General features: G+C 35.3%; 1 protein-coding gene across 1 annotated transcript in view; it reads right to left on the bottom strand.

The window, feature by feature from the left end:
• The window catches only part of USH2A (usherin), a 399,365-nt gene that overhangs the window by 279,029 nt on the left and 96,808 nt on the right, over positions 1-23,528 (bottom strand). The window contains exon 20 of the mRNA XM_085300119.1: positions 14,902-15,132. Coding sequence (XP_085156245.1) covers positions 14,902-15,132 — 231 coding nt within the window. The remainder of the gene's footprint in view (positions 1-14,901; positions 15,133-23,528) is intronic.

Genomic DNA, 23,528 nt, shown 5'->3' with positions numbered 1-23,528 from the left:
CAAATACTATATTGGAATAGACCCCTTCTACAGGTATCTAAAGATAAAAAAGACCTACATATGCCATATCTACCACTCTGCTCTGAACCCCTGCAGTCCTAAAATAAGTTCATGGTGAGGCTTAAGGTAAACCTTTCAAGCCTGCTAACCAGTCCCAGCCTTCCCTCACCATCTCATTTAGTCTCTGACGAATGGCCTGAAGACAACTGTGGACGTGACTGAACAAAAAGGCTGGGATTAAGCAATATCTGTAGTACTGTATCCTTGCATAATTAAACCTACTAGCAATATCAAACAAAATTAAAATACAGAATGGTGGCAAACAGAAGAATTCTGAAATTACAAACAAATAATAGGTCATTAACCCAAAATACAACAAATGTAAAATGAACAAATAAAACATCTTTTCAATAGACAAAACAATAGAGAATAAGATAGATGTCAATTAAAAGGCATTCGAAGTATGCATGCAATATAACWTCCAAGCCTTACTGGTAATAGAATCGAATATAAACCACAAAATATGGAGGTTGAAAAGACGATTACTGTACTCAATTAGCAGTTCTACTGTATCATCAACTTTTTGATGAACAAAGTTTAAAACATTCAGAAATTCTGGTCATCTCAGCACAGGTGGACAGAGATAGTAGCATAAAGAAATATTGCTTATTTCCAGCTGTAACCAACCACTGCTTTGTGTCACCGCTTTGCAGGCATGTACCCACTCATATCAGTCCTCACCTTCACGACATTTAGGTAACGATAACCCTSCCCCAGAACGCAGCAGCACCATTCACCCTGTCTGCCATGAGCACATCACCCCACTTGCTCTGCTCACTATACACACTCTCTATAGAATATTAGGTCAAATGTAAAATCTCAGTATGAATCTTCATGGACATCCATGGAACTGGTTCAAGATATCTCAGGAGTGCCCTTCTCGTTATGCTGGCAACCTCTCCCAGGAGCTGCTGTTAGTTTCAAGGCTCATAAGAGCAAGACTGAACTCCCTTTGCAAGCAGCACAGAGGCTCTGGGACTCATCAGATACTAAAACCCAATAATACTAATATATAATAATAATATGACTAGTCTGCAGATTGGTTAAAAAAATAAGAATTTCAGGAGAGCAGTTTCTGTGATTTTTCTACGCAGAATGGAAATATAAAACAAATTTTCCTCATTAAACATAAGCAATTCTGTCTGCATCCCAAGTGGAAGACCAGAAGTTTGCAACTAAGTCCACAATATAAAACTGACTTCAAAAAACAACCTCCCAATCCAACCCCCTAAACAACCAAATCTTCTTCCTAGGAATGTCCAATATATGTGGCAAATAAACAAAAGCCATGTTTTACCCACTATGTATCTCAAAACTGACCCAGAAGGACCATCTGCTTTGTTCAAAAAAAAAAAAATAAAATAAAATAAAGAAGCCAGGTTGCAAAATGTATTACAAGTTAATAATTTTCACATATGGAATAAAAKAATCTCTTTACAATTACTAATTCATATTCTAAAATGAAATGCTATGCATTTCTAAAGATTTTTGACTTTGCTTGCAACATTTTAACAAAATTCTTAGTTCTGCACATTTTAAAACCAAATAACTGTAGTAATATCTCATATAGTTAAGGCCAGCCTATACAGCAATAGTTGGTGATTACCAGATCAAAGGCCTTACTTAAATCAATAAAGATAGCTCCTGTACATTGATTACCATCCAACACTATAAAAATATAATTGCTTACCTCTAGAGGAGCAGTACAAGTGAAATGAAAAGGTCAAAAAAGGTCAATAATTATTTAAATTAAACTTACATCTTCCTTCATCCGATGGACCAACTCTAGCACCTACCGAAATGGTGGTGATTTACCAGTTTAAAGAGACATATTAACATGTCAGCAAAGGGCTTAGCAGTAATTGGGTCAGCAATTTTAAGAAGTCAAGGTTCCAGGTTGTCAGCTTGTCCCTTTATGTTCTCAATTAATCTTAAGGTAATATAGATCTTAAGTCAGTAAGCACAGATCCAACCTCTTTCAGTCAAACCTCAGCTTGGGTATATACAGAGGTAGAGTACAGTTACTTTTTCTGAACTACAGTATATCATTCCCTAGAATGTCTTTAACTTAAAAAAAAAAAAAAAGTCATGCAACAATTTATTGTTGAGATCAATGAATCCCCTAAGTAATTGAATATATAACATTTCTGTCATCCAAATAAAACGGTCCTTACATACAGAACAACATTACTTGGAAGACTTGTGTTTTCTTTTGAATGTGTTTTGTCTTTTGCTAACAGTTGCTTTCTGAATTCACAATCATTATACTGCACTGTTACTTAAAGTAATAATAATTTTGTCCATCTATATTCACTTCAGAGATCACACATCAATTCCAATGCATTTCAGAAATAGCATGAATAACTTGAAAAAAAAGATAGAAACTCTGGGAAAAATATGTGTAATCCGATCTCATTCTGGAAAAAGTATCTTGCAAAACTGTTCATTTTAGAGCTATTTGTTTCATAGTTGTAAAATTCCACATCACATAGCCCCAAAAACACAAGATACTTCAGAAGTCAAGGTCCCAAAGTGCAAAGAACCAGTACAATCAAAAACATGTTATGCTTTCAAGTTCATTTTATATATATTTTAAAAGGAAAAAAAGATCCAGGCTTACTGGAAGAAAACTACTAAGCATGTAACTTGTAAGATAGTATGTCATTATACTGTCAAAAGCATTTCTGAGACTCCTATCTAGTGATAATATTTACTATAATCTTTGGAAGCTCTGTACATACATAAAATAAATAACAAAGATTTAATAAAACTAAAATGTAACAACTTTAACATACTCCTCAAGTTTCTGTACTTATTAAATAAATCTGTAATACTCAGGTGAAAAAGATACTTCCTCCTTAAGGTCTGCAGACTGGAACAGCAGCAGCATTCAATGCTAAATTTACCTATCAGGTCTTTGTTTTCTTTTACACGGATTTTTTCCTAAAATATACTCTTTTAAAAATAGAATCTTCTATAGCCATATTTTCTTCAGKCCAACTGCTTTTTGATTACACTTTAAACAATTAATTTAAATTGCCYTTTTTATCTTAAATAATTGAAGTCTTTAAGTGTTTTGATTCCTCCTTTCTTTGGATCAGAAACATGAAATTTGTTTGAGTGTGGTTATCTTGAGGTGAGAAAGATGGGGCTCTCAATCAGTCATGAAATTTCTCTTTGTAGGATGATTTGTTGGAGGATTATAGGGAAATTCTGGGGGAAAAAAAGATTCTATTTACATGGAGACTTCTCCAACATAGGTGCCAAAAAGGTTGTCCATGGAATTGATCCTGACCACCAAGTTGGGGTGGTGTGATAGGCACTAGAAAACAAGGTGAGGAGCCTTTCCCCTAGACTCTTAATTTTCTTCCACTTGGTGTCTGGAAGGATGAAGAAAGACAGCCGCTTGAGAAATACAGAAGGAAACAAGCAAAGACATTTTAACAGTCAATTCATGTAGGTGAAAAAACACCAAAAAAAAAGCAAGCAACAAATATGGGCAGCACCAAAACAAGAAAAGGATTTAAAAAATAAAAACAAGAGAAATAGGAAAGAACTATTTCCTAGAGGAAAGAAAAGAGAATAGCAGAGCAGGAGGATCTTTAACTGCTAGGAAAATCTCTCCTTCAAAATCAGGTAAAAAAAAAAATATATGCTGCCAGTAAACACTGAATGGAGTGAAAAGGCATACACTTCTTTTTATCGACAACCTCATATACAGATGACCACCTAGTTCAGATCACAAAGAGATATCTTGAGTATGAAGATTTTACACTCATTGACTTCTACGTTAGTCAGCAATGTTCCACATGATGGGCATGTCTGGGATTCTCCAATGCCATAGTTTTTTTTTTTTTTGATTTTTATTTTAAATCTTCAAAAGAACTGCTTAGACAACATTAGGACTGTGCAAGTAAGCTGTCAAAATATAGGAAATACAGGAACTAAAATTGTCTGTGAAAAATTAATGCACACACAAATAGAGAATGAATAATGATACAGTCTACAATTATACAAACACACTTTTCCCAGAAGATACCTGCCTCAAGGATTTTATGGTGTTCAGCAAGTAAAACAGAATTCATGTAGCAAATAAGGAATTTGTGCAGAGAACCCTGTCTTGATGTAGTGCTCCGAGGATGTATAATGAAAGAGGAAGGGGAGGGAAAGGACAGCTTCGTAGCTGGCACAGTTTAGCTAGTGCAGGTCACTGGCGCTCTGGAGAATTCTGTCCCTATCCCTGCCACCACATTCCTACCCAACGCGAGGCAAGTCACTTAAGCCAAACTTTTCAGTTACTCATTTGTTATGCACTTTTCATTTTCYTGAATGCTTACATTTTAAATAGGCCCTAGAGATCTGTGGAAGSTTTAAGTGTTCCTAATTGAATTGAGGGCAGTAGAAACTCTGCTTTAAACACAAACTATTCTTAAAACTTAGCTCCTGCCTATCTTAAACTGAGCGCTCAAAATAGCAAGGACTCTTTGGCACTTTTGGTCCTTTTTTTCTTTACCCAAAATTCCCAATCAGAAAACAAAGCTAATAATATAATGAAGTGTTTTAAAGATTAATATTGATGATTGCAAAACACTCAGATACTCCAGCAAAAGATAAGATAGAGGGAAAAAAAAAACACACCTGCACTTACTGAAGAATTAAATATGTAGAGTAAGACAGATATCAAACCATAAAAAAAAAAAAAAAAAAAAAAAAGGAAGAATTTTTAAAAAGCATGCTAGTCCATTCCATAAACAAAGCCTACGGATGAACTAGTTTTTAATCAAAAAACTACATTCTGTCGTAACACAGAAGGGTAACAAGGATGAATTAAGTTCATAAAGCTTATTTAAACTCCATTTTGTAAGTTTTAGGAACTTCACTTTGCAACCCTAATTTGTCCCATAGGTACTAATGCAGACAGCCTATTTTTTCTCCAAATTACCACAATCTAATCCTGAATGACAGTTTTGACATAATGGCATTATTCAGTCCATGATCTGATTGATTTTAGACCTTAAAGTTGAATCTTAACACACGTAAATTTTTAATCCTTTAACTTCTCTATTCTGCTAGCAATTGWTAAGGACAGTCATACTAAGAGAAGGTATTAATTTGATCACCCTGAAAATCAATTAGAAGGCAAAAAATTTCCTTTTACTATTATTATGAACATTTTCTGATCAAATTCACAAAGCAAGCATAATCAATGCTTGACTTCTCACACATTTCTAGTGAATACATTATTCAGTAGTTCTACCTTCACTATTTTATTTTTAAAAGGCCATGTGGGAAAGATGAAGTTGTATCTTAAAAGCAGGCATAGCTTAAGAATGGAACGTCTTAAGTCATCCGAGCAAATAATCTTTTATAGAAAAAAATAATCTAAATAATATGATCCAAACACAAACCAGAGAACTGTGTGAGAAGAGCAGCAAATATGCATTAATTTTGCATTGAAAGTTTCACCTGACTATATAGTACCAACCTTCTCTTTGCTTCATGCTTTTTGAAAACTTTCTGTAGAATCCAAAAATCAGGAAGAATAGATACAATTCTCACTGTGCCTGTCCAATGAACTCCTCAAAAAGGAAAAAAAAAATCTAGTGCATACAAGAGTTCGTCCTGCCACATTCCCTCCCATCACCCTGTAAATTAGGGTCTTTTTGTCCATATACAGGAGAAGTTCTTAGAATAGTTCCAATTATGTGCTCAGAAATATTTGGTTTCCTAATTATTTAAAAAAAAACAAACAAACAACAACAACAAAAACAAGCAAACAGACAAACAAAAAGAACCAAACAGGCTTTTCTTCAATGTACTGGTATTTTGAAGGTGAGGAAGAAATTGGAGAGGATTTACATATCATTAAGGAAGAACTTTGGTGAGAGAGGTAGCATCAAAGATAATAGAATTCCTGGCATTCTGCCCTGGCCTAGCCAATATTTTCCAAATAGATGTAGYCTGACTACACAGCTAAAAACACAAATTTAAGAGGATTTAGCATTATCAGTCTAGCTGAAAATCTTGAACAAGTGTCATTGCCACTGACCCTAGCACAAAGTAAAAAATGTAACATTTCGGAAGTTTTCTTAAAAAGTATCAGAAATTTGACACTTCTTAAATATTCCTGCTTGGGTATTATTTCCCATCAAGTCCTTGTTTGAAAACTACTTTGGATTACAAGTTCAGTTATATCAGCATACAAGAATCCTACAAACAGTCTTAGGAAGTACGGCTGTGGCAGACCACTGGCAGATGAAAATTGGTAACACTCAGCTTTATTCCTTTCACYTTTCTCTGTTCTACCATGTTTTTGAGACTGAGAATTTCCAGTAGCATCCATACTTTCACTATAAAGGATGAACATCCACTGAATTACAATTTCCTATGCTCAAACCTGGTCCAAGTTCTTTCTTTGATCTGCATCATTTCAGTCCTTCCCATATCTACATAGCCCTAGTTATATGAAATGAGTCTCTATTTGACACTCAGTACATGAATCTCTCACATGTATAACTTGCAAAGAGATGCTTGACACCATTTTTTAAATAAATTTTCTATATTTGTGCAGCTTCTACCTTCTAGCTTTTTCTTTATGCTGGTTATTTTCAGCAAYTTTCGTTTTCTAAAATGTCCCTCCCAATGAGTCCCTCCATCTTACACCTCTTCTTAGAGATGCATTGCACAGAGGTGATGCACCATCACAGAAGAAATCCCCAAAGATGTCATGCCTGAAGCAAAAGACAGCACTTCAATAACAGTTTATTTTCAGAATCATATATATAAGGCACCCACTATCCTTGCTGCTGAGGCATAAAACCAGAAAGTTTCCTTGAACTCCCTCTCTTCCTTATTCATCCTTGTAAATACAGAATATAATCCCACTTTCAGTTTCTGCAGTGAACTGGAGTAATACATGACAACTCTGTTCTTATTTAACAAATGTCAGACTAAATGCTAAAACAAAAAAATTATTTGTTCCACAGTCACTCTTTGTGCAGGCTCCTATGCAGAGTTCCTACATCAAATCCTATCAACATTTTGTTAGGAAGTGGGCAAAGAAAACAAACAACAAATACATAAATATGCTTTACAGAAGGAAATTAGTTTTGCATAAAACAGTTCTGYATATAGGTGCATACACTAGAAGATTAGTTTAAAAAATACAAAACTAGCAGAGAATAAATATTCTTATTACATTTGACTAAACAGCTATTCTTTGAAGTAATTGATAAAAAGCTTTTCTTCTGGTGATTCTTAGGAATAATGTCCACCATATTTCAAAACAGCAAATCTCATTTGCACAAAGTGAACAGAAGCACAATTAGTGTTGCAACAAAAGGGGAGGAACTGCTGTTTTAAAGAGTACAGCTCATGTGGCTACATTTATGACAATCAAAAGACCCAATACTGTATCTGGTTTTGCRTAAGCAGACAGCCGAAGCTAATGATGATCTAATCTGGCAAAGGGGTATTTCAACAGGGAGAGAGGCATACCAACAGTAGGAAAGCTATTGCTTTTATAACTTTTACTGTTGGGGCTAATACCTGCTCTCAAAGTTTGCATGCACAGGCAGAAATATTTGTTTTTAACCAAGCAGCACACAGTGTCACACGATATTGGCAAAAATGTGCTTTGACACTGAAGCCAAGAAGATTCCAAAAAATTTGCAACTGAATACCAGAGCTTGTGCTGCATATTTAATCTATTAAACTGCAAAAGATAAATATAAGAAATCATACAGAAGGAGAGAATCCTTTTTTTCCTGTAGTGGCAACATTAAATCTTTTTTACAATAAAAAAGATGGAAAAAGCAGATGCTTGATACTGATAGTCCATACCTAACAAAAGCAGTTCATCTTAGTGAAAATATTACCCCTGAAACACTGGCAAGGTCAGTATCAGCTTGGCTTATTTTCTGCCCAAGTCCCTGTTGTGCATGTTAGAAAACGTTTTAAGATGTTTTGTTCATAAAGCAGTACAGTTTGCTTTGTTGTGCTGGATCACTCCTTTTTCTCTGTATACAGCTCTTCTCTCTACCTATTTTTAGGCTTCTTGGGATTAGGAAGGAAGGAAGGAAGGAATGTGTTTTTCAAGATGAAACTGTGAATTCATTTTAAGTACTAGGACTAAACTCTAACTGAAATGGCTGTGTGAACAGTTCTCAGGTGAAAAAAAAGATTGTGCCCTTTCTTACTGAAGACGTCCACTTGATGCTGTTATGGAAGAACTTTATCTCACTTTCTTTCACTGAAGATGAAGACATTTGTTCAAATTGTTTTGTGAAGAAAAGGGAAGCAAATGCAATCAATTGGCACAAAAATTAAAAAAAAAAAAACTCTGAAACCTATGGGAGCCATCTATTAAAAAAAAATCCACRAGGCAAATCCTGCAACAGATTGCCAGAGAGATTGTGGAAATATTTCTGGAAATATACTTGACTACGTATGGAGATGAAACTCAACTCAAAGGCAGGTCTAATTGGACCCACTCTGAGCAGGAGCTTAGGTTAGATGATTTCTCTTCCAACCTAAATTATTCTGTTCTCCTATATTTAGTGATTAAAACTCATTTCTAACCATCAGTAGTCATAAAAAGAAAGGTTGCAAAATATCTAGAGGAGAAAAAAAAAGGAGTAGAAGCAGAACTTGTCCAATTCATCCAACCTTTCCCTTTTCTAGAGGACTGTAAATCAGACCTCTGTCTATGTGAAGTTCCTAAAAGGCAAACAAGTGATGTTACTCCAAAAAAAAAAAAAAAAAAAAAAAGAAGAAGAAAAGACATGGTAGGGCAAGTTGGGATAGAGGAGGGGAGAAACGCAGATCCTTTCTTCTAAAATTTACTTGGGAAGTGAACATCTGTCCTAGTTGCACTGACTGAGTTTGAGTGTATGAGAAGGTATAAGTTTGGAAAGCATTCTTAGAGGTCCTGAAGCCTATCCACTTACCCTAAAGCAGAATCAATTTTACCTAGCTTATTCCTGACAGATGCTCATTCAACTGTTCTTTAAAATCTTCAGAGTCATAGTTTTTGCTTTTTTATTACAACAATCTATTCCTGCACTCAACTAGCCTGAGTCTTTCAGAAAAATATTCTTCTAAGAAGCCTAAATCTCCCTCACTGTATTTTAAGCTCATTAATAGTCCATTGCTCTTTTATTCATGGTAGACGCAGAGAAAAGTTCATTATCTTCTCTAAAACTATATGTATTTTTGCATAATTTAAGAGCATTATCATGTCTCCTTTTGGTCTTCATTTTTTCTATACTCAACAACCTCAATTTGTTTAGTCTTTCCTCTTACAGTGCTTTCTAGACTTCTAATCACATTCGCTTTCTTGATGTTCAGTCATAATGCATCCCAAAATTTTCTTCTGGGATGCTGGAAAAGGTTTATTTGGCTCCACAAGTTAATGAAAATATTTGTTTCTTCTACTAATTATGAAGTGATTCCTCAAGATTATATGGAATAGAATTTGTTCTGCATTACTGCAAGGAAAATTCACTGTGATGAAGACCTAGGAGGAGGTTGAACATTGAATGACCACAATCATTCTCAACAAATTTAAGGTACTCTTGTTCAGTGCTCCATGGCAAACTCATTAAGAAACACTGTTATTGAAAATAATTCTCCATTCTGAGAAATGTGTATGTATCTGAGTCAGAATTTGGCAATGAAAACACTTGCACTTTTTAAAAATATACATTTTTAAGACTACTGCATGACACTAAAAATGTCATTGTAAAAAGCTCTACTTGTAATGCTCAATATATGAGCATCTTAGCTCATACCGTTATTTCCTGGTTATTACAAGGCTGAATCTGCATCATTTAGAGGTTGGCAAAGAGTTCACATTCTAAGCAAGACCAGTTGCTTTTCAAGTGTAGTATCTTACTTCAGAAAACTTGGATCCAGAGCTAGACCCAACATAAAGACTTGTTCAGAGTGGAACTGCATTTTGATTAATATTACATGAACGACTTTCTTTTTAAAGAGGTAGCATCCAAGCAGAATAACACTCAAACAATAATAACTAATTCAATTGTTTTTAAAATATCGTAGTCATGATGCATGTGATTTGTTCAATAAAACCTGGAAACTAAATGTTCTTCCTTTTATCTGTCTTTAGGGGCTTAATCCTGAACACTTGCTCTAGAAAAGACTACTACATAGCTTTTTGTAGCACTATTCTATATGAAGGCAGAGTATCCACCAAGATACTGGTAAGGGTGCACATATGTTTTCTCAGAGAGTCACATTTTCTGAGAAAAAAACGTGATCTACTACTTTCTATGAAAAGAAAAGGTGAAGGTGCCTCCCTTCAGGAGAGGTTAATAAGTTATGAATCCTGAACAGAAGACAGTGCCTCCAGTTAGAACCAAACTTGATTCTAAGCAAGGCTCACTTACGCAAGTTAAAATACATGCATGAGTTATTATTTGGTCCAATCCAAGCACTTCAATCCTGGCCTTCAACCAAGAAGCAAAAGGTAATTAAGCAAAAACTCTTTTCATAAACAGAATTGATGACTAGTTGTTGATACTCATACACACACACACTCCAGCAGCGCCTAAAAATCCCTACCCATCTTACTACGTAAGAATATGAAGATCTTAACTTCCATGCACATCAATCACGGAACTCACACAGCCAGGTTAACATGACATTATGTTCAGACTCATTACCCTCTTTCTTAGGCTTCTGAATGTGCCATAGGAGGAGGGTCCTAAAAAGGTGCTATGTCTGAATCCCTTTTTTGGGGACCCAATCATCAAAGGAACAATCCAAGCACAACTTGGATTTAAAGGGTATTTAGACACTCAACTTTTTACAGTTCTTTGAATTCCAGCTTACCTGTCTACACCATGAATAAAATACTACTTCTCTTTACAGTTAGAGAACCACAAAGTCAAATATAAGAATTTTTCTGCACTATTCTGATTGCAGGCCAATAGCCACACAAGCAGAACTGAATAAGGAAATCAAACCAAACAACTAACTTGTAACAATTTCTAGCCATTTCTAGAGGCCTTTTAATTAAGCCTTAAGTATAAATTCCTGCAATAAATAGAATTTGAACGTCCACGTGTGCAAATAGACTTATGAAGTAGCCTTTTGAAAAGAAGGTCTGACAGGGCTCCAAACACCACTTCCTCTAGCAAGATCTTTTGAAAGTGTAATCCTTTCTTGTTAACCAGGTTATAAATGCTGAATATGAAGAAGTCAGGTTTCCCTTTTATTGTATTACTGTTATATTAAATTAAACATAAGGACAGTAGCTGTTTAGCAGGCCTCAGATTTCAGAATGAGGGAAATTCTTTAAATAGAATGTGTACATAATCCATACTACTTCCAGCAAATTTCCATCAGGAAAAAAAGCATCTGTAATTTCCTCTTTTACAAACAGAAATAATGTACAGTACCACAAAAATATGRTATTTTCAAAACCACTGCCAATTAATGGACTTCTGTCTCATCCATATTGCAATTGTCTTATGTAGGGTCTGGTAGGCAAATCAAAAATGCAGGACACTGTACTAATCACTGATGACTACAGAACTTTGGTTGTAAGGAAAGCAGGTCCCATGTTTAGGAAACCAGATAAAGATACTGGAAATCTGGTTTTAAATCCCTTCTCCATTAGCGACTTGCTGCAAGGTCCTGAGTAGGCCACGGGCCCATATTCAGTAAGGCAGTTAAACAACTAACTTCAATTAAAAACAATGGATTGGAACTCCCAGCTGTGCACTAGGATATGGGATTTATACTGTGCACTTCAGTTACCTATCTATAAAATCAGAATCATAACACTTTGCTGTCTCATGGGGAGATGTTAAGATAAACACCTGAATACCTCAATCTTCAGACTGATGGAGAGACAGATGGGTCTCCTTAGTCAAGACGAGAATGCTAACAGTTTATTTGCTTCATGGTACTGTGATGAATATAATGAATGCTATTGTCTCTATTAATTTAAAAAGATTGCAATAAGTATTAAAAATAAAGTCTGCATCTTCAGTGAAATGATATCACAGATGCCTAAAACATTTCTTTACAGTTTGAAGAACTGAGAAACTGCACATGGACAGTTCTGGCAGAAATATATATATTTTTTTTACCTGACTTCTTCTCTACCCAATGTGTACTCAAAGCACATCTTCCTGTGCAGCTGGAAGCTTTATTTCAGACAGAAGGATATTGCTTAGTGTAGCCCGTGTTCATTGCCTAACTTTTTTTTTTTTTTTTTTTTTTAAGATAAATTTGGAAAAATTCCCAGATAATGCATCTGCCCCTATCACTTGCACCTCAGAGTGTAAGACTAGCCAGAGAGGTAGCAAGGACAAATGCATTTATTAGCAGTGAATAAACAGATCCATCTTTTTCTGGATTAGCACTGGGTCATCCCACATGCACCAAAATGTATTTGTTTACTGACTGACATATACAAGCTGGCATGCTTTTGTGTCAAAAATGCACAACTGCATTCACACAAAAGCCACTCCTTCTATACAGCACAAATGCCAACTGCCTATCTTCTTCAGAGAGGGAGAATGAGAGAGGGCCTCAACAAAATAAGTGCAGAAAACAATTCAAGAATGTTCTTCATTCTCTTAAGTGTCTTTTTTTTTTGGTCAGTTTGTCAGTTATTTTCCCTCCATCATGTTTTGTAAGAAGGACTTTAAAAAAACAGAATTTTATTTCTCAAAAACTTACTGAGTTGTCGAGTATAGGAATTATACATTTCTAGAGTACCAAACATGCTGATTTAACCTGCTTGTCAGTTATTACTAGCAGCTGTGTGGACAAATTGCTTATCATATTGTGGTTCTAGGTCATCTCCAGAAATTCAGACTAATACCTGATCTTATAGAAAGATCACAATCAAAAGTGATAATAAATTTTATCTATCATTATCAGCCACCAGGCGCCAATATGAAGGGAGCTTTATTTTAACATCTTCCCCCATCCCATCTGTTCAAATCATCTCAGACCACCCCTCTGCCATCTCAAGAAACTTTACTGAAATTCAGCTTCAGTTTTTACAGCATAACAGAAGCCCATAGATTGAATCAGCGCTTGGGTAGATTAGTGTTTTATTTTCTTGGTTAAAATCAGACAGACACAGTAACAACCCAAGTAGTGCATTTCCCTCTTCCCCAGGACTCTGAGACTTCCGATATGAAGCAGGAAATTCAGTGATATCCATCACTATTTGTCTAATTAAACCCTTTACGTACACCACAGTGATAGGGCTGACTGGAGCTCCAACAATAAAAATTGCATCTCACAGTTGGTGCTTAGACCATCACAACAGCAGACAGAAAACAGAATAAATAAATAAATAAATAAATAAATGATTTTTTACTAAATATACAGTAAAGAGTACAGACTTTGATGTCAGGAAAACTATCAAGCAATTTGGATGAGTAAATGTGCGCACCAGCTGTTCCTACAGACTCATGCACAGAGATAGCTTTTGCAAGTCATCACGGTGTCAGTATTTAACTACTACATTATCATTTGTTATTATTACTTGATTCAAGTAATACCAGTCAAGTCAGCACCCTTAGGTGCTTAGCACACTAAAGGGGGTTGCGGGGGGGGAGGAGAAGGAGGTAAGGGATGTAATCTTCAGCTTTTTTTTTTAAATTACAGTCAGTGGGAGATCATATAGAGCTGAGAGACATTAAAAAAGGAAAGAAAAAGAAAACTCATTTCACCTATTCCCATACTTGCAAGTTCCAAGACAACTATGTCCAAATATTCTTTCCAGAATTATCTCTGGGCTCCCCCAAAGGACAAAAAATGTCAGCTACTGAGCCCTCTTCAAATCTTTAGTGTGGGGGGTGTGTGGGGGGGTGTCAATAATGCTGCATGCTTTTTCAGTCCTTATTCTGTCTTAACACAGGAGATTCGGTACGAGCTTGAATTGTATCGCACTGCTGTGGTGTGGCCTTGGTGCAGTCAGTACAATATCTAACACTTGTGTTACTGTTATCTAGACACCTTTTTGATTTCCTCTATCAGTCTCACAAAGATGTATACATACACACACACTTTTTTTAAAGCTATCAGCTCTGCCATTTCTTCTTTACTTTTAAAAATTAATGTTCCATGCACATTTCACCTCTACAACTTCTCAAACACCTGACCAGGTTCATCCAGGTATTTTCCTAAAAAACTTATTGTCTAGATATTTGCTCTATCCGTGAAATGTAGACATCAAAAAGATATGAGAATCGTAGAATGCAGCACCCTTGATATGCTTAGATCTGAGAAACTGCCAGTTCCAAACTAAATGCTGAGTCAAAAAGAGAGCTGATAACACGCAGCAGCCCAGCAGCAGCAGAGCTGGGTCAGACTGGCAGCCCTTCCTCGTTCTTTGACGCAGCAAACAGAACCACAACACAGATGTTCTGAACAGGGAAGATGCAGCTTTCTGAGCAACTCATGCAACCTCAGGAACCCTCAAAAAGATAGCAGAGAAAACAGGCCCAAGTATTTACAGCAAATTCATTGAAAAGGTTTTATCCCAGAGGAATAAACAAAATCCAGCTTTTATTTACCACCAGGGTATGAGTGAAATACTCAGCAACATTCACTATCACATACATCTCTATGTCCAAAGCCAAGGGAATACAAATCCTACATGTCCAATAAAGTTTTCCAATGGCTTTTTCTCAACAATCTTAACAGCCCATACATCACTAACAATCACATTATACTTGTAAATTAAAAGCCACAGATTTTACATAAAAATGAGATAGAAGATGATAATAAATGGTAAAACAAATGCAGAGTACAACTGGTACATTTTATAAGTCATTTAAACTCATTTACCTGTAAAGTAAGTATTGGCAGGGAGAGTAGAACTAGCGAATCTGTAATATCCATTKCCTGGGAAACGGATTCCTTTCATTACTTCTGTACTCAAGGTGGCTAAAGATGAATCCATCCTTTCCACCTGGTAGATGGGAGAAGGCCCATTAAGCTCTTCAGGTTCCTTCCAATTTATCTTTACCATCGTGCTGTTTATTCCTTCAAGATGAGGGGCACTAAGTTTTCTTGGAGCTGTGTGTTTAAAAACAAACAAAAGTTGCCTATGTACCATTGTCCACAGTGCTTGGGAAATAATTCATTACACACAATATTTTTTTCCAAAATATCCTGCTTCATTTTCTGGTCACCTTAAGAATAAATGTRGATCTCCACAGAACATATTTTAGGTTATTTTTAGAAAAAGAAATCTTAATCCTTTTAAAATTTACTTTTAACTCCACAGAAATACTTTATGCGTTTATTCAGGCTTTGGATAAATGTCTTTAATATTATATCCAGTACAAAAATGAACTCTTTTTTCCCATAATCTTTGAGAATCTGAGTCAACTTCAGCATAAAAACTACATCTGTATCCCTTCCTTGATTAGTCTACCATGTCATATTCACCATAAATATATACACGTATGATTTTCAGTATTCGGTTTTAGTGCAAGACCAAAGGAGAATCTGAACAGTCAATTAACTCTTATATCTCAGCAGTATGGTACCTGACAACACAAGTCTTATCCTAGTCAACAAGAGCAGACAGCTATCCATCCAGAACACTGATGTCCCACTAGGTTTTTTTCCTCGTGGTATACATATAAACTAAGATGACATTGGCTTATAAAMAGATAATTATTCAGTTCAAGAAAGTGATCTTCTCTAACTTCTCGCTACCAAAATCAGTGCRCTGTAAGACTCTACACCAGACTGTTTCTATGAAGGTATCGGCATAAGATAGTTTTACGTTATCACTATGAACCTCTTCTTGCRAAAACCAGCATTCTGATATTCTTTTAAACATTCTGATAGGGTTGGTCAGTCTATAGCTAAATTATGAACAAAATCATTAACTTTTTTAAGTACTGTCCAGTAAGCCACTGGAGGGCAGCACGACCTGTTTGGGTAATGAAGTAATRGCCATACAGGTGTGAAAGGAATGGACCAGCTTTGAAACAGCAATACAGACATCATCTGGGGGAGAAGCACAAGAACACTTCACTATTTATAGAATCTATGTGCACCTTATCTTGCCTTTCTTCTTCCACTTCTTTCCCTTAGGAAGGATGTGATTTAACAACAAACTTCATTTGTAACCAGGAAGCGAAATACAATGACAACCTGTTAACATTACTTGTTCCAGTAATGACATAGTAAAGAGCAATAAAAGYCTTTCAAGAACACTAAAACCTAAATTAAAATATGGGTCTTCGAAGTCTGACATACTACCTCACAGCACACCATTGTATGCACTATGAGCTCTTTACAGAGCAAGACTGCTTCATTTAGAATGAATTAATTACATCCTCTTAAATATTTGTGCATTTACCAGATCGTTAACATATTTTTCATTTCTCCCATTTGCCTGTAGCATGTTGCTAGTTCTTTCCTTTCCTTCCTCCTCCCCCCCACCCCCCAACTTGATAAATATTCTTGTTGGGAAAGCAGGGAGTGGGGGAACTGGGAAGCTGCCAGTGACACTGGGTATGGCAGGTTCCTGCTTAGGCATCATTTATGACTTCACAATCTAATTAGTAGCTCATGCTATGCTAGAAATTTATAATGTCAAAATTGAAGTAATGCAGCGTGAGGTCATAAGCTTTCCTGCCGAAGCAGGGCACAGCACTAATGAATTGCAGTATTAATGCACAGGTTTAAATAGAAAACATGGCTTAACAATCAAAACTTCACCTTTGGAGGGAACTAGTGTACGTCAGCATTTTAAATGTGAGCATCGAGGTTGAGCCCTCCAGTTCAGCTCACTGATGGTAAAAAGGAAATGCTGAAATTCATTATTTGTAAAACATATACAGCTAACACTTATGACAATAACAGTATCTTCCTTTAAAGTCTAGTATTAATAAAAGGCAGTTACTTGGACCATAATTATGGCATCCCTGATACCCAAACTCAAAGCTTTTATGGGGCTTATGCAATTAACTACTTAAATGCATCGTAACACTTGCTTCTCTGACAGGGAAGTATTGATTTTTTAATCATTTTCAAGTCTCCTCTAGCACAAATAAATGTACTACAGTTACAGTTAATGCACTGTGTACACGCATTAAACAGTGGCATGACACAATTTATTATTTTGTGATATATGGAACAGAAGCCTACCCTTTCAGAAAGTAACATCCTTGCTATAATGTTAGTATTTAAACTATAGCATCATTGATGCTGGAGAATTTTTGTTCATCCAGACAACGGGAGACCATTCATAACAGACTACCTAAGTCCACACCAAAAAAAAAAGCCCCAGAACAAAAGAACCCAAACTCTGCACAGGAACAGAGAGGATGGAAGAGAAATATGTATCCCTAGCCCTGCGTGGTACTAAATGCTGAAATTAAAAATATTCAAAACTGAAAGATACAGTATATATTTTCCTAAAGGTGTCACTGTGGTACCTGTAGCTACTTTCAGAAAGATGAATTGACTATAATTTTACCTTATTTAATTTTTTTTAGTCACGTTCTGTTAAGACACATCTGTCAAAATAATGAGCATACTAGATTTTAGTGGATTCAAAGTCACATTTTGTGTATTTTAATTATGTAGTTTTAATGTCTTGCTATATAATACATATTTAATATATTATAAAGCTAAAACAGTATTTAAAAGCCTATGATTGCTGCATGCCATTGTGTAGCAGAGGGCACAAAAAAGACCAATAAAGACAGATGGTCTATACAGCTTATGTTGAAGTCATATATCTAAATATAGATGTTGCTACACAGGTCATTACAAATAAGCCTTTCCCATGTGTGTATGCACACACATGTACACAAAAATGAAGTTGGTAAGTAAAGAGCAGTTAATTTTGTTTTGTTTGAAATAATATCATTTTAGTTTTAGACTCGAAGACAGATGCCAGCATTTCACTCTGAACAGATGGTAATTCCATCTAATAGTGCATCTCTGTATTAGTAAGGTCTGTTGTGTATACAAACAGTAATAAACACTAGGTAAGGATCAAAATAAATTTTAATTGTTGACATTAAATTCTGGCAGCCACAGTTCTAAGGATACAATACTCCTTTCTCAAGTCTGTCAGGTTTACTAATACAACTGCTAAAGCTTTTCCATACCCTGCCAGATTCTTGTCCCAGGAATAACATATTTACACTGTGGCTAAATTTAACAGGCTTACATATGTTTGAATAACTACTTCTTAGCATATTGTACAAGGATATCTGGTTACCCTTCCACAGAAGTCTTCAATTAGCCGTTCTACATTAACGGGTGAGGTTTCATTGCTGTCCAATTAGTTCAAAAAGGTAATAGTAATAAAGTATACAATTTTTGAATTATCGTTCATTTGAATTCAAAATGCACACATACAAATTAAAACAGGAATGGTCAGCAAATCTGAGGGCAAAAACTTTGAAAAAAGCTTTGAATTTTCTTTGCAGATACAATTACATGCAAAGCCTAATGCTCACCCATTTCATTTTTGCTACGAGTTATTGCTTCGCAGGACCATGAGATGGCCATAGCACTTCTAGCATGATCTTTGCTTTCTGTACTTCACAATAGCATCAGCTATTTCAACAGTAAATGAGTCAAGAAATAATACCTGTGTCTTCTGACAATATTTTAACTTTTTAAAAAAGATTTTTAGAGCCCGTTTTGGAATTCCTCACAATAAAGGAATAAAATGACTCAAAACGGACATCCAGAGAAAATTCAATAAAATGGACATGTTGCAATCATATTTCTTTAAAAATAGATTTAAGATACAGTATTTTTTAAAAAATCATGAAAAATATATTGCTTCCACCATATGGGGCAACCAACGACTCACCAACCGATTTAAGATGCAGCATATTGAGCTGACCATATGTTACAGTGCTGTTGAATGGCTGAGTGATTCATGCCCGTCACATTCTAGTATATCAATTAAAGCTCCTTGAAGTCTGCATGATTTGTGTCTCTGTTATTAAACCCTGCTAATTCATCCCACTTACACATCTGTTATAAATCTCTAGGAGTGCTGCATGATTCATGGCAATCTGTGAGCATGGTACAGCAAATTCTTCTCCTTGTAATTAACAGTAAATTGTTTTACTGCCATGCAATGAATTTTTCAGTTATATTGCAAATGAACTCCTAAATGCACGGTTCTTTCCTAAGAACTGACTTATATCATTAGGCAATTAAAAAGTATTGCTTTGAACCAAAAGCTTTTAATCAAGAGGAATACAACTTAAACACAGCTTAAAAATCTTGCAAATTCGGCACAGAGGGAACAGAATAACTGAGCTATTTTCTAAAGTATAATATGTTGTTTAGCAGGGGTGAAGAAACAAATAACTTGGCTCCCTACTATTTTCTTGAAACTCAAAGAGCAGTTTAACTACAGCTTGAACATTTGGCAAGATAAGTTYGAGCAAATACTGTTTATCTCAGAAGTTACTTAAGTCATCTGTCATTACCAAATTTCTCAGATTGCTTTACACTTTTCTAATTGTAAAACAGTGTCTTTATTCTTGAAATAAATAATTGGATAATTAGCTAAGATGAATCATCAGAGGATTCCAATGCTGTTCAAGTGTTCTTGTCAAAGGTGAAGCAAATTCATTTCAGCTTTGCCTCTGCAGCTTTCTGAAGAGGCTTTGATTTTTTTTCCCTGCTACATTCTTGGCAGCAGCCTCAAATTCATGAGTCCATACATCAAGTCAGTAGTTTAACAACAAATGAAATTAAATTCAAAGAAGGGAAACTAATTGAAGGACAGCAACAAAAGTGTTTGGTAATGTGCTTTTTAATATGGCATGCCACATTTGCATGATAATTTTTCCTTTTTAGCATGGAGCAGAAAGTGACTAGCTTAATGAGGGATTATTCAAGACAGGAACGAACAAAATGCATTCATAACTAAGAACAAAGATTGTATTATGAAACGGAAACAGGCAACTGCCGAGAAGTAACTCGGATGATTGGTTTATGCATTATGAATAAAAAGGTAGAAAAATATTTATATTAGTATTCACTAATGACTATATATACAAGATTGTTGTAATTAAAATTATAAATTAACATATTAAGAGTGCTTGTTTAATCACTTTGGGTCCTATTCACAAAGAAGACACTAATGTACATGCATGCAAAACAATGTGTGTTTTCAGGCCAGCAGCAACTGGCCCTCATATTTCTCTTCCACAACAAAGGAAAATATATGTTACTAATTACCTGTTTAATGGGTATTTGTGATTTCAAAATTGAGGCATAGTATTTTGTTGAAAAGCAATCTATGACAGACATAAACAAATGTTATATTGCCATGACAAATGGGATGAGGCTTTTGAAAAGGGCTTGCACTGGACCTTATTCGTGAATGGAAAAAATGGACAAATTACTCAGACTAAAAGGGTAATCAAAAAGAAAATGGCATCAAGGAATGTCAGACAGCCCAGAAAGCCCATCAGCATCATTACCCCAGTAAACCCAGAGGCAACTCCAAATCCACCAATACAACTGCTTGAGAAGTCTGCCAAGAAGCCAGATGCAGCTGGTGCTGGAAGARTATCTTCTACAAATTAGCTTCTGAACCCTATAATTGTCATCAAAAGCAAAGGATCAGTAATAAAATGTGCTGGGGCAAATGGCAGCAATCACAAAGCTATGCTTTGGTGTCTTGTAAAAATGTTTTTAAATTAAGTTTAAGAAAAACTAAAGGACAAATGAAAGACAAACTTAAYTGCCAAAAGTAAACTCAGTCACATAGTACKCAGTGAAACATAGCTGTATAGATTGTTTAAGGCACTCTGACTATCCGATATTGAGAAGTGTAGGATGAGCAATTGCTGTACTGGTCTAGTCCTCATTCAGCTAATTCCATCCTGTTGAAATGTCACAAATTGGTGAGGGCAGGAATAAAAGGTAAGTGTTTGCCTGCATGCCTGAAAAGTTTGGGAAACATGCATGCTTCATCTTCACAGGTGCTGCAAAGAATAATACAAGTCATTCATAATTTTAAGCAAATACATTGTTAAAAATTGCTTTTTATGAACCAGCTCTTTCAGTGGTACCAGCTAGTATAGCTTTCCTCATTCCAAGGAACCGGCTCACAGTATTACATAAGATATAACCATGGAGCACTTACAAAAATAAAGTACTTCTGAAAATAAAAGTATAGCCTACAACCTGATACCAATAACAGGCTGAAAGCTACTCTCAAAAATCAACAAGAATTTGAACCTGACAGAGCTTGAAGAAAGCAAAAAGGTAGAATTTGGCTCCAGATGTTGAGACAAAAAAAAAAGTATAATTACTGTCCAGTATTACTTTCAATTACATTCACGTAGCTCCACTTGACTTCCTTGAAGTAGCAAAGACAAAAATGAAGCTAAAATTTGGCTCCAAGTTTTCAAAGTAGTTAAAATAAGCTTCTTCCTTATTTATCAGCCAAGACTTTCAATAATGTAYGAACAATATCGCAGTACTCAGAGTATTTAAAATAGAGCAAGGAATGTGGAACGTACATGGACCATAAAAACATCCTTAGTTAACATTTGTAAGACCCATTGAAAAAGTAGAAAAGAAACACTTCAATGATTTGAGCCTTTAAAATCTAGCTATTTTTGTATTTATACCTGAACATACCAAATCTAGGGTCTAATTCTAGCCAGTCTCTGAGTAACAGGGAAGGGTTAATCCTCTTCTTCCATTGCCACGACATGCTTGCTTTGGTTTTTCATCCTAATATTGGACTACCACATCATGCTGATCTTCCAACATTATTTTCCATCATTGGAGTTGGTGATTAATCAGGTATACATATGCAACTTCTTTTATTTCTCATATGTCTTTCCTATTCTTTTTTTCTCATTTCATATTTATTTGTGACAGCTTCCACTCAGCTTTAATATAAAATAAAGTATTTCTTATGAATTCTCTATTTTGTTAGCTTCCTTCTCACATTCTCCTGGCCATAATGTATTCTTTTATTGCTATTTACAAATATTATGAGTTTGTGTACTGGATGGGAGTTCGGTTGCCAGCCTGACAGGTGCAAGGATGCATGGCTGATTTTGGTTTTCTTTCATACTCCTTTGCAGCTGCTCATGAAATATTCCAAGTACTGATGTCTACACTGAACCAGGTTGGAAGGTATCTACTTGTTATGTATGCTTCTGGATTATTTTAACTTAAAATAAGTTATCCTTTGAAAGATTTCACATTGGAAGAGCAAACCGTTGCTGATATTTCTGCTCACTTCAGTCTTGCTACTAAATTGTGACCCAGACTACAGAAGTCTTTCCTTTCTTTTCCTTTTTCTTTTCCTTCCTTTTCTTTTTCTTTCCTGTTTTCTTTTTCCTTTCCTTTTAAATTCTCTCAACTTTTCTTTCTCAGCATCGTTGTTTCTAATGATTTCATGCTTCTTTTCTGCCTTTGTTTTTATTTGCTGTGTCATTCCATATAAATAAGCATGTATCAAGAGAAAAAGAAAAATGACGTATTTCTAAGACTATCTATTTTCATAGCAAGTCTTCAAATTAACCTAATGAATATAGACATAGTCTAAAAATGACTTGCAACTTCTGTTGGCAAATTTTAATAGGAACTGGTAGTTCTAAACGCAAGCTAGTATAACTCTATTGGACATCCCAAAATTGCACTCATCAAGGTACCCATTGATTTAAATGTTCCATGTAACAAACCAGTATTCTCCACATAAAAATAGCTTCTCCTCCTAGAGATAGAGAAGAATCAGTATAATTCAGTATAACCTCTAGACCAACTTGGAATACAGTTAAAAGCTCCTGGATTGTTATAGTGACACTTCAGTCATGATGTCCTCCAAAAAGTTCCCTTTGCCAGAGCATAAGAGCGACACAGAGTCAGGGAAAAGTTTGTGCCAGAGACACATTTCATAAAACAGAATTCCTCAGCAACGCTAGAAAGGCAATTTTAATTTTTGCACCTTTCAGCAACACAAAAGGATATTAATAGACTAAGATTTGATCATCTATTTTTATAAATGACAGGAGCGGCTTCTCCTAACTTACTTTGCTCTAAGGTTGAATTTGCTCTGATTTAAAAGTAAACACGAGTAGTGTTTCTTCTAAATTTGCTTTTAAAAGACCATTTTACAAAAAATAATATTCCCAAATGGAACATGCATAAAAAAGTCTGAATGGAGACTCTTAAACAATTTTCTCCAGAAATGAAAAATATGAACAATGAATAATAAAATGCCATGTAAAATCTGTTTTATTCTTCAGTTTGTCAAAATTTAAGATATTGCATTAATACGCTTTAAAAACACGAAAAACCTTTTACCTACATGGCCTAGAACTGGTAAATGAGAAAAGACTACACTGAGAAACATCTAATAAATCTGGATATATCTATTATTCTATTTTGTATTCCCCTGCATTCCTTAATATGAGTGGTCCCTAAGTATTATTGCTACCAAG

This window comes from Rhea americana, unplaced genomic scaffold (assembly GCF_003343005.1).
Source record: "Rhea americana isolate MKP2758 unplaced genomic scaffold, rheAme1 scaffold_160, whole genome shotgun sequence".
Taxonomy (NCBI): domain Eukaryota; kingdom Metazoa; phylum Chordata; class Aves; order Rheiformes; family Rheidae; genus Rhea; species Rhea americana.
The sequence above is the reverse complement of the archived record's forward strand: the minus strand, read 5'-3'. Positions and strand labels throughout refer to the sequence as shown.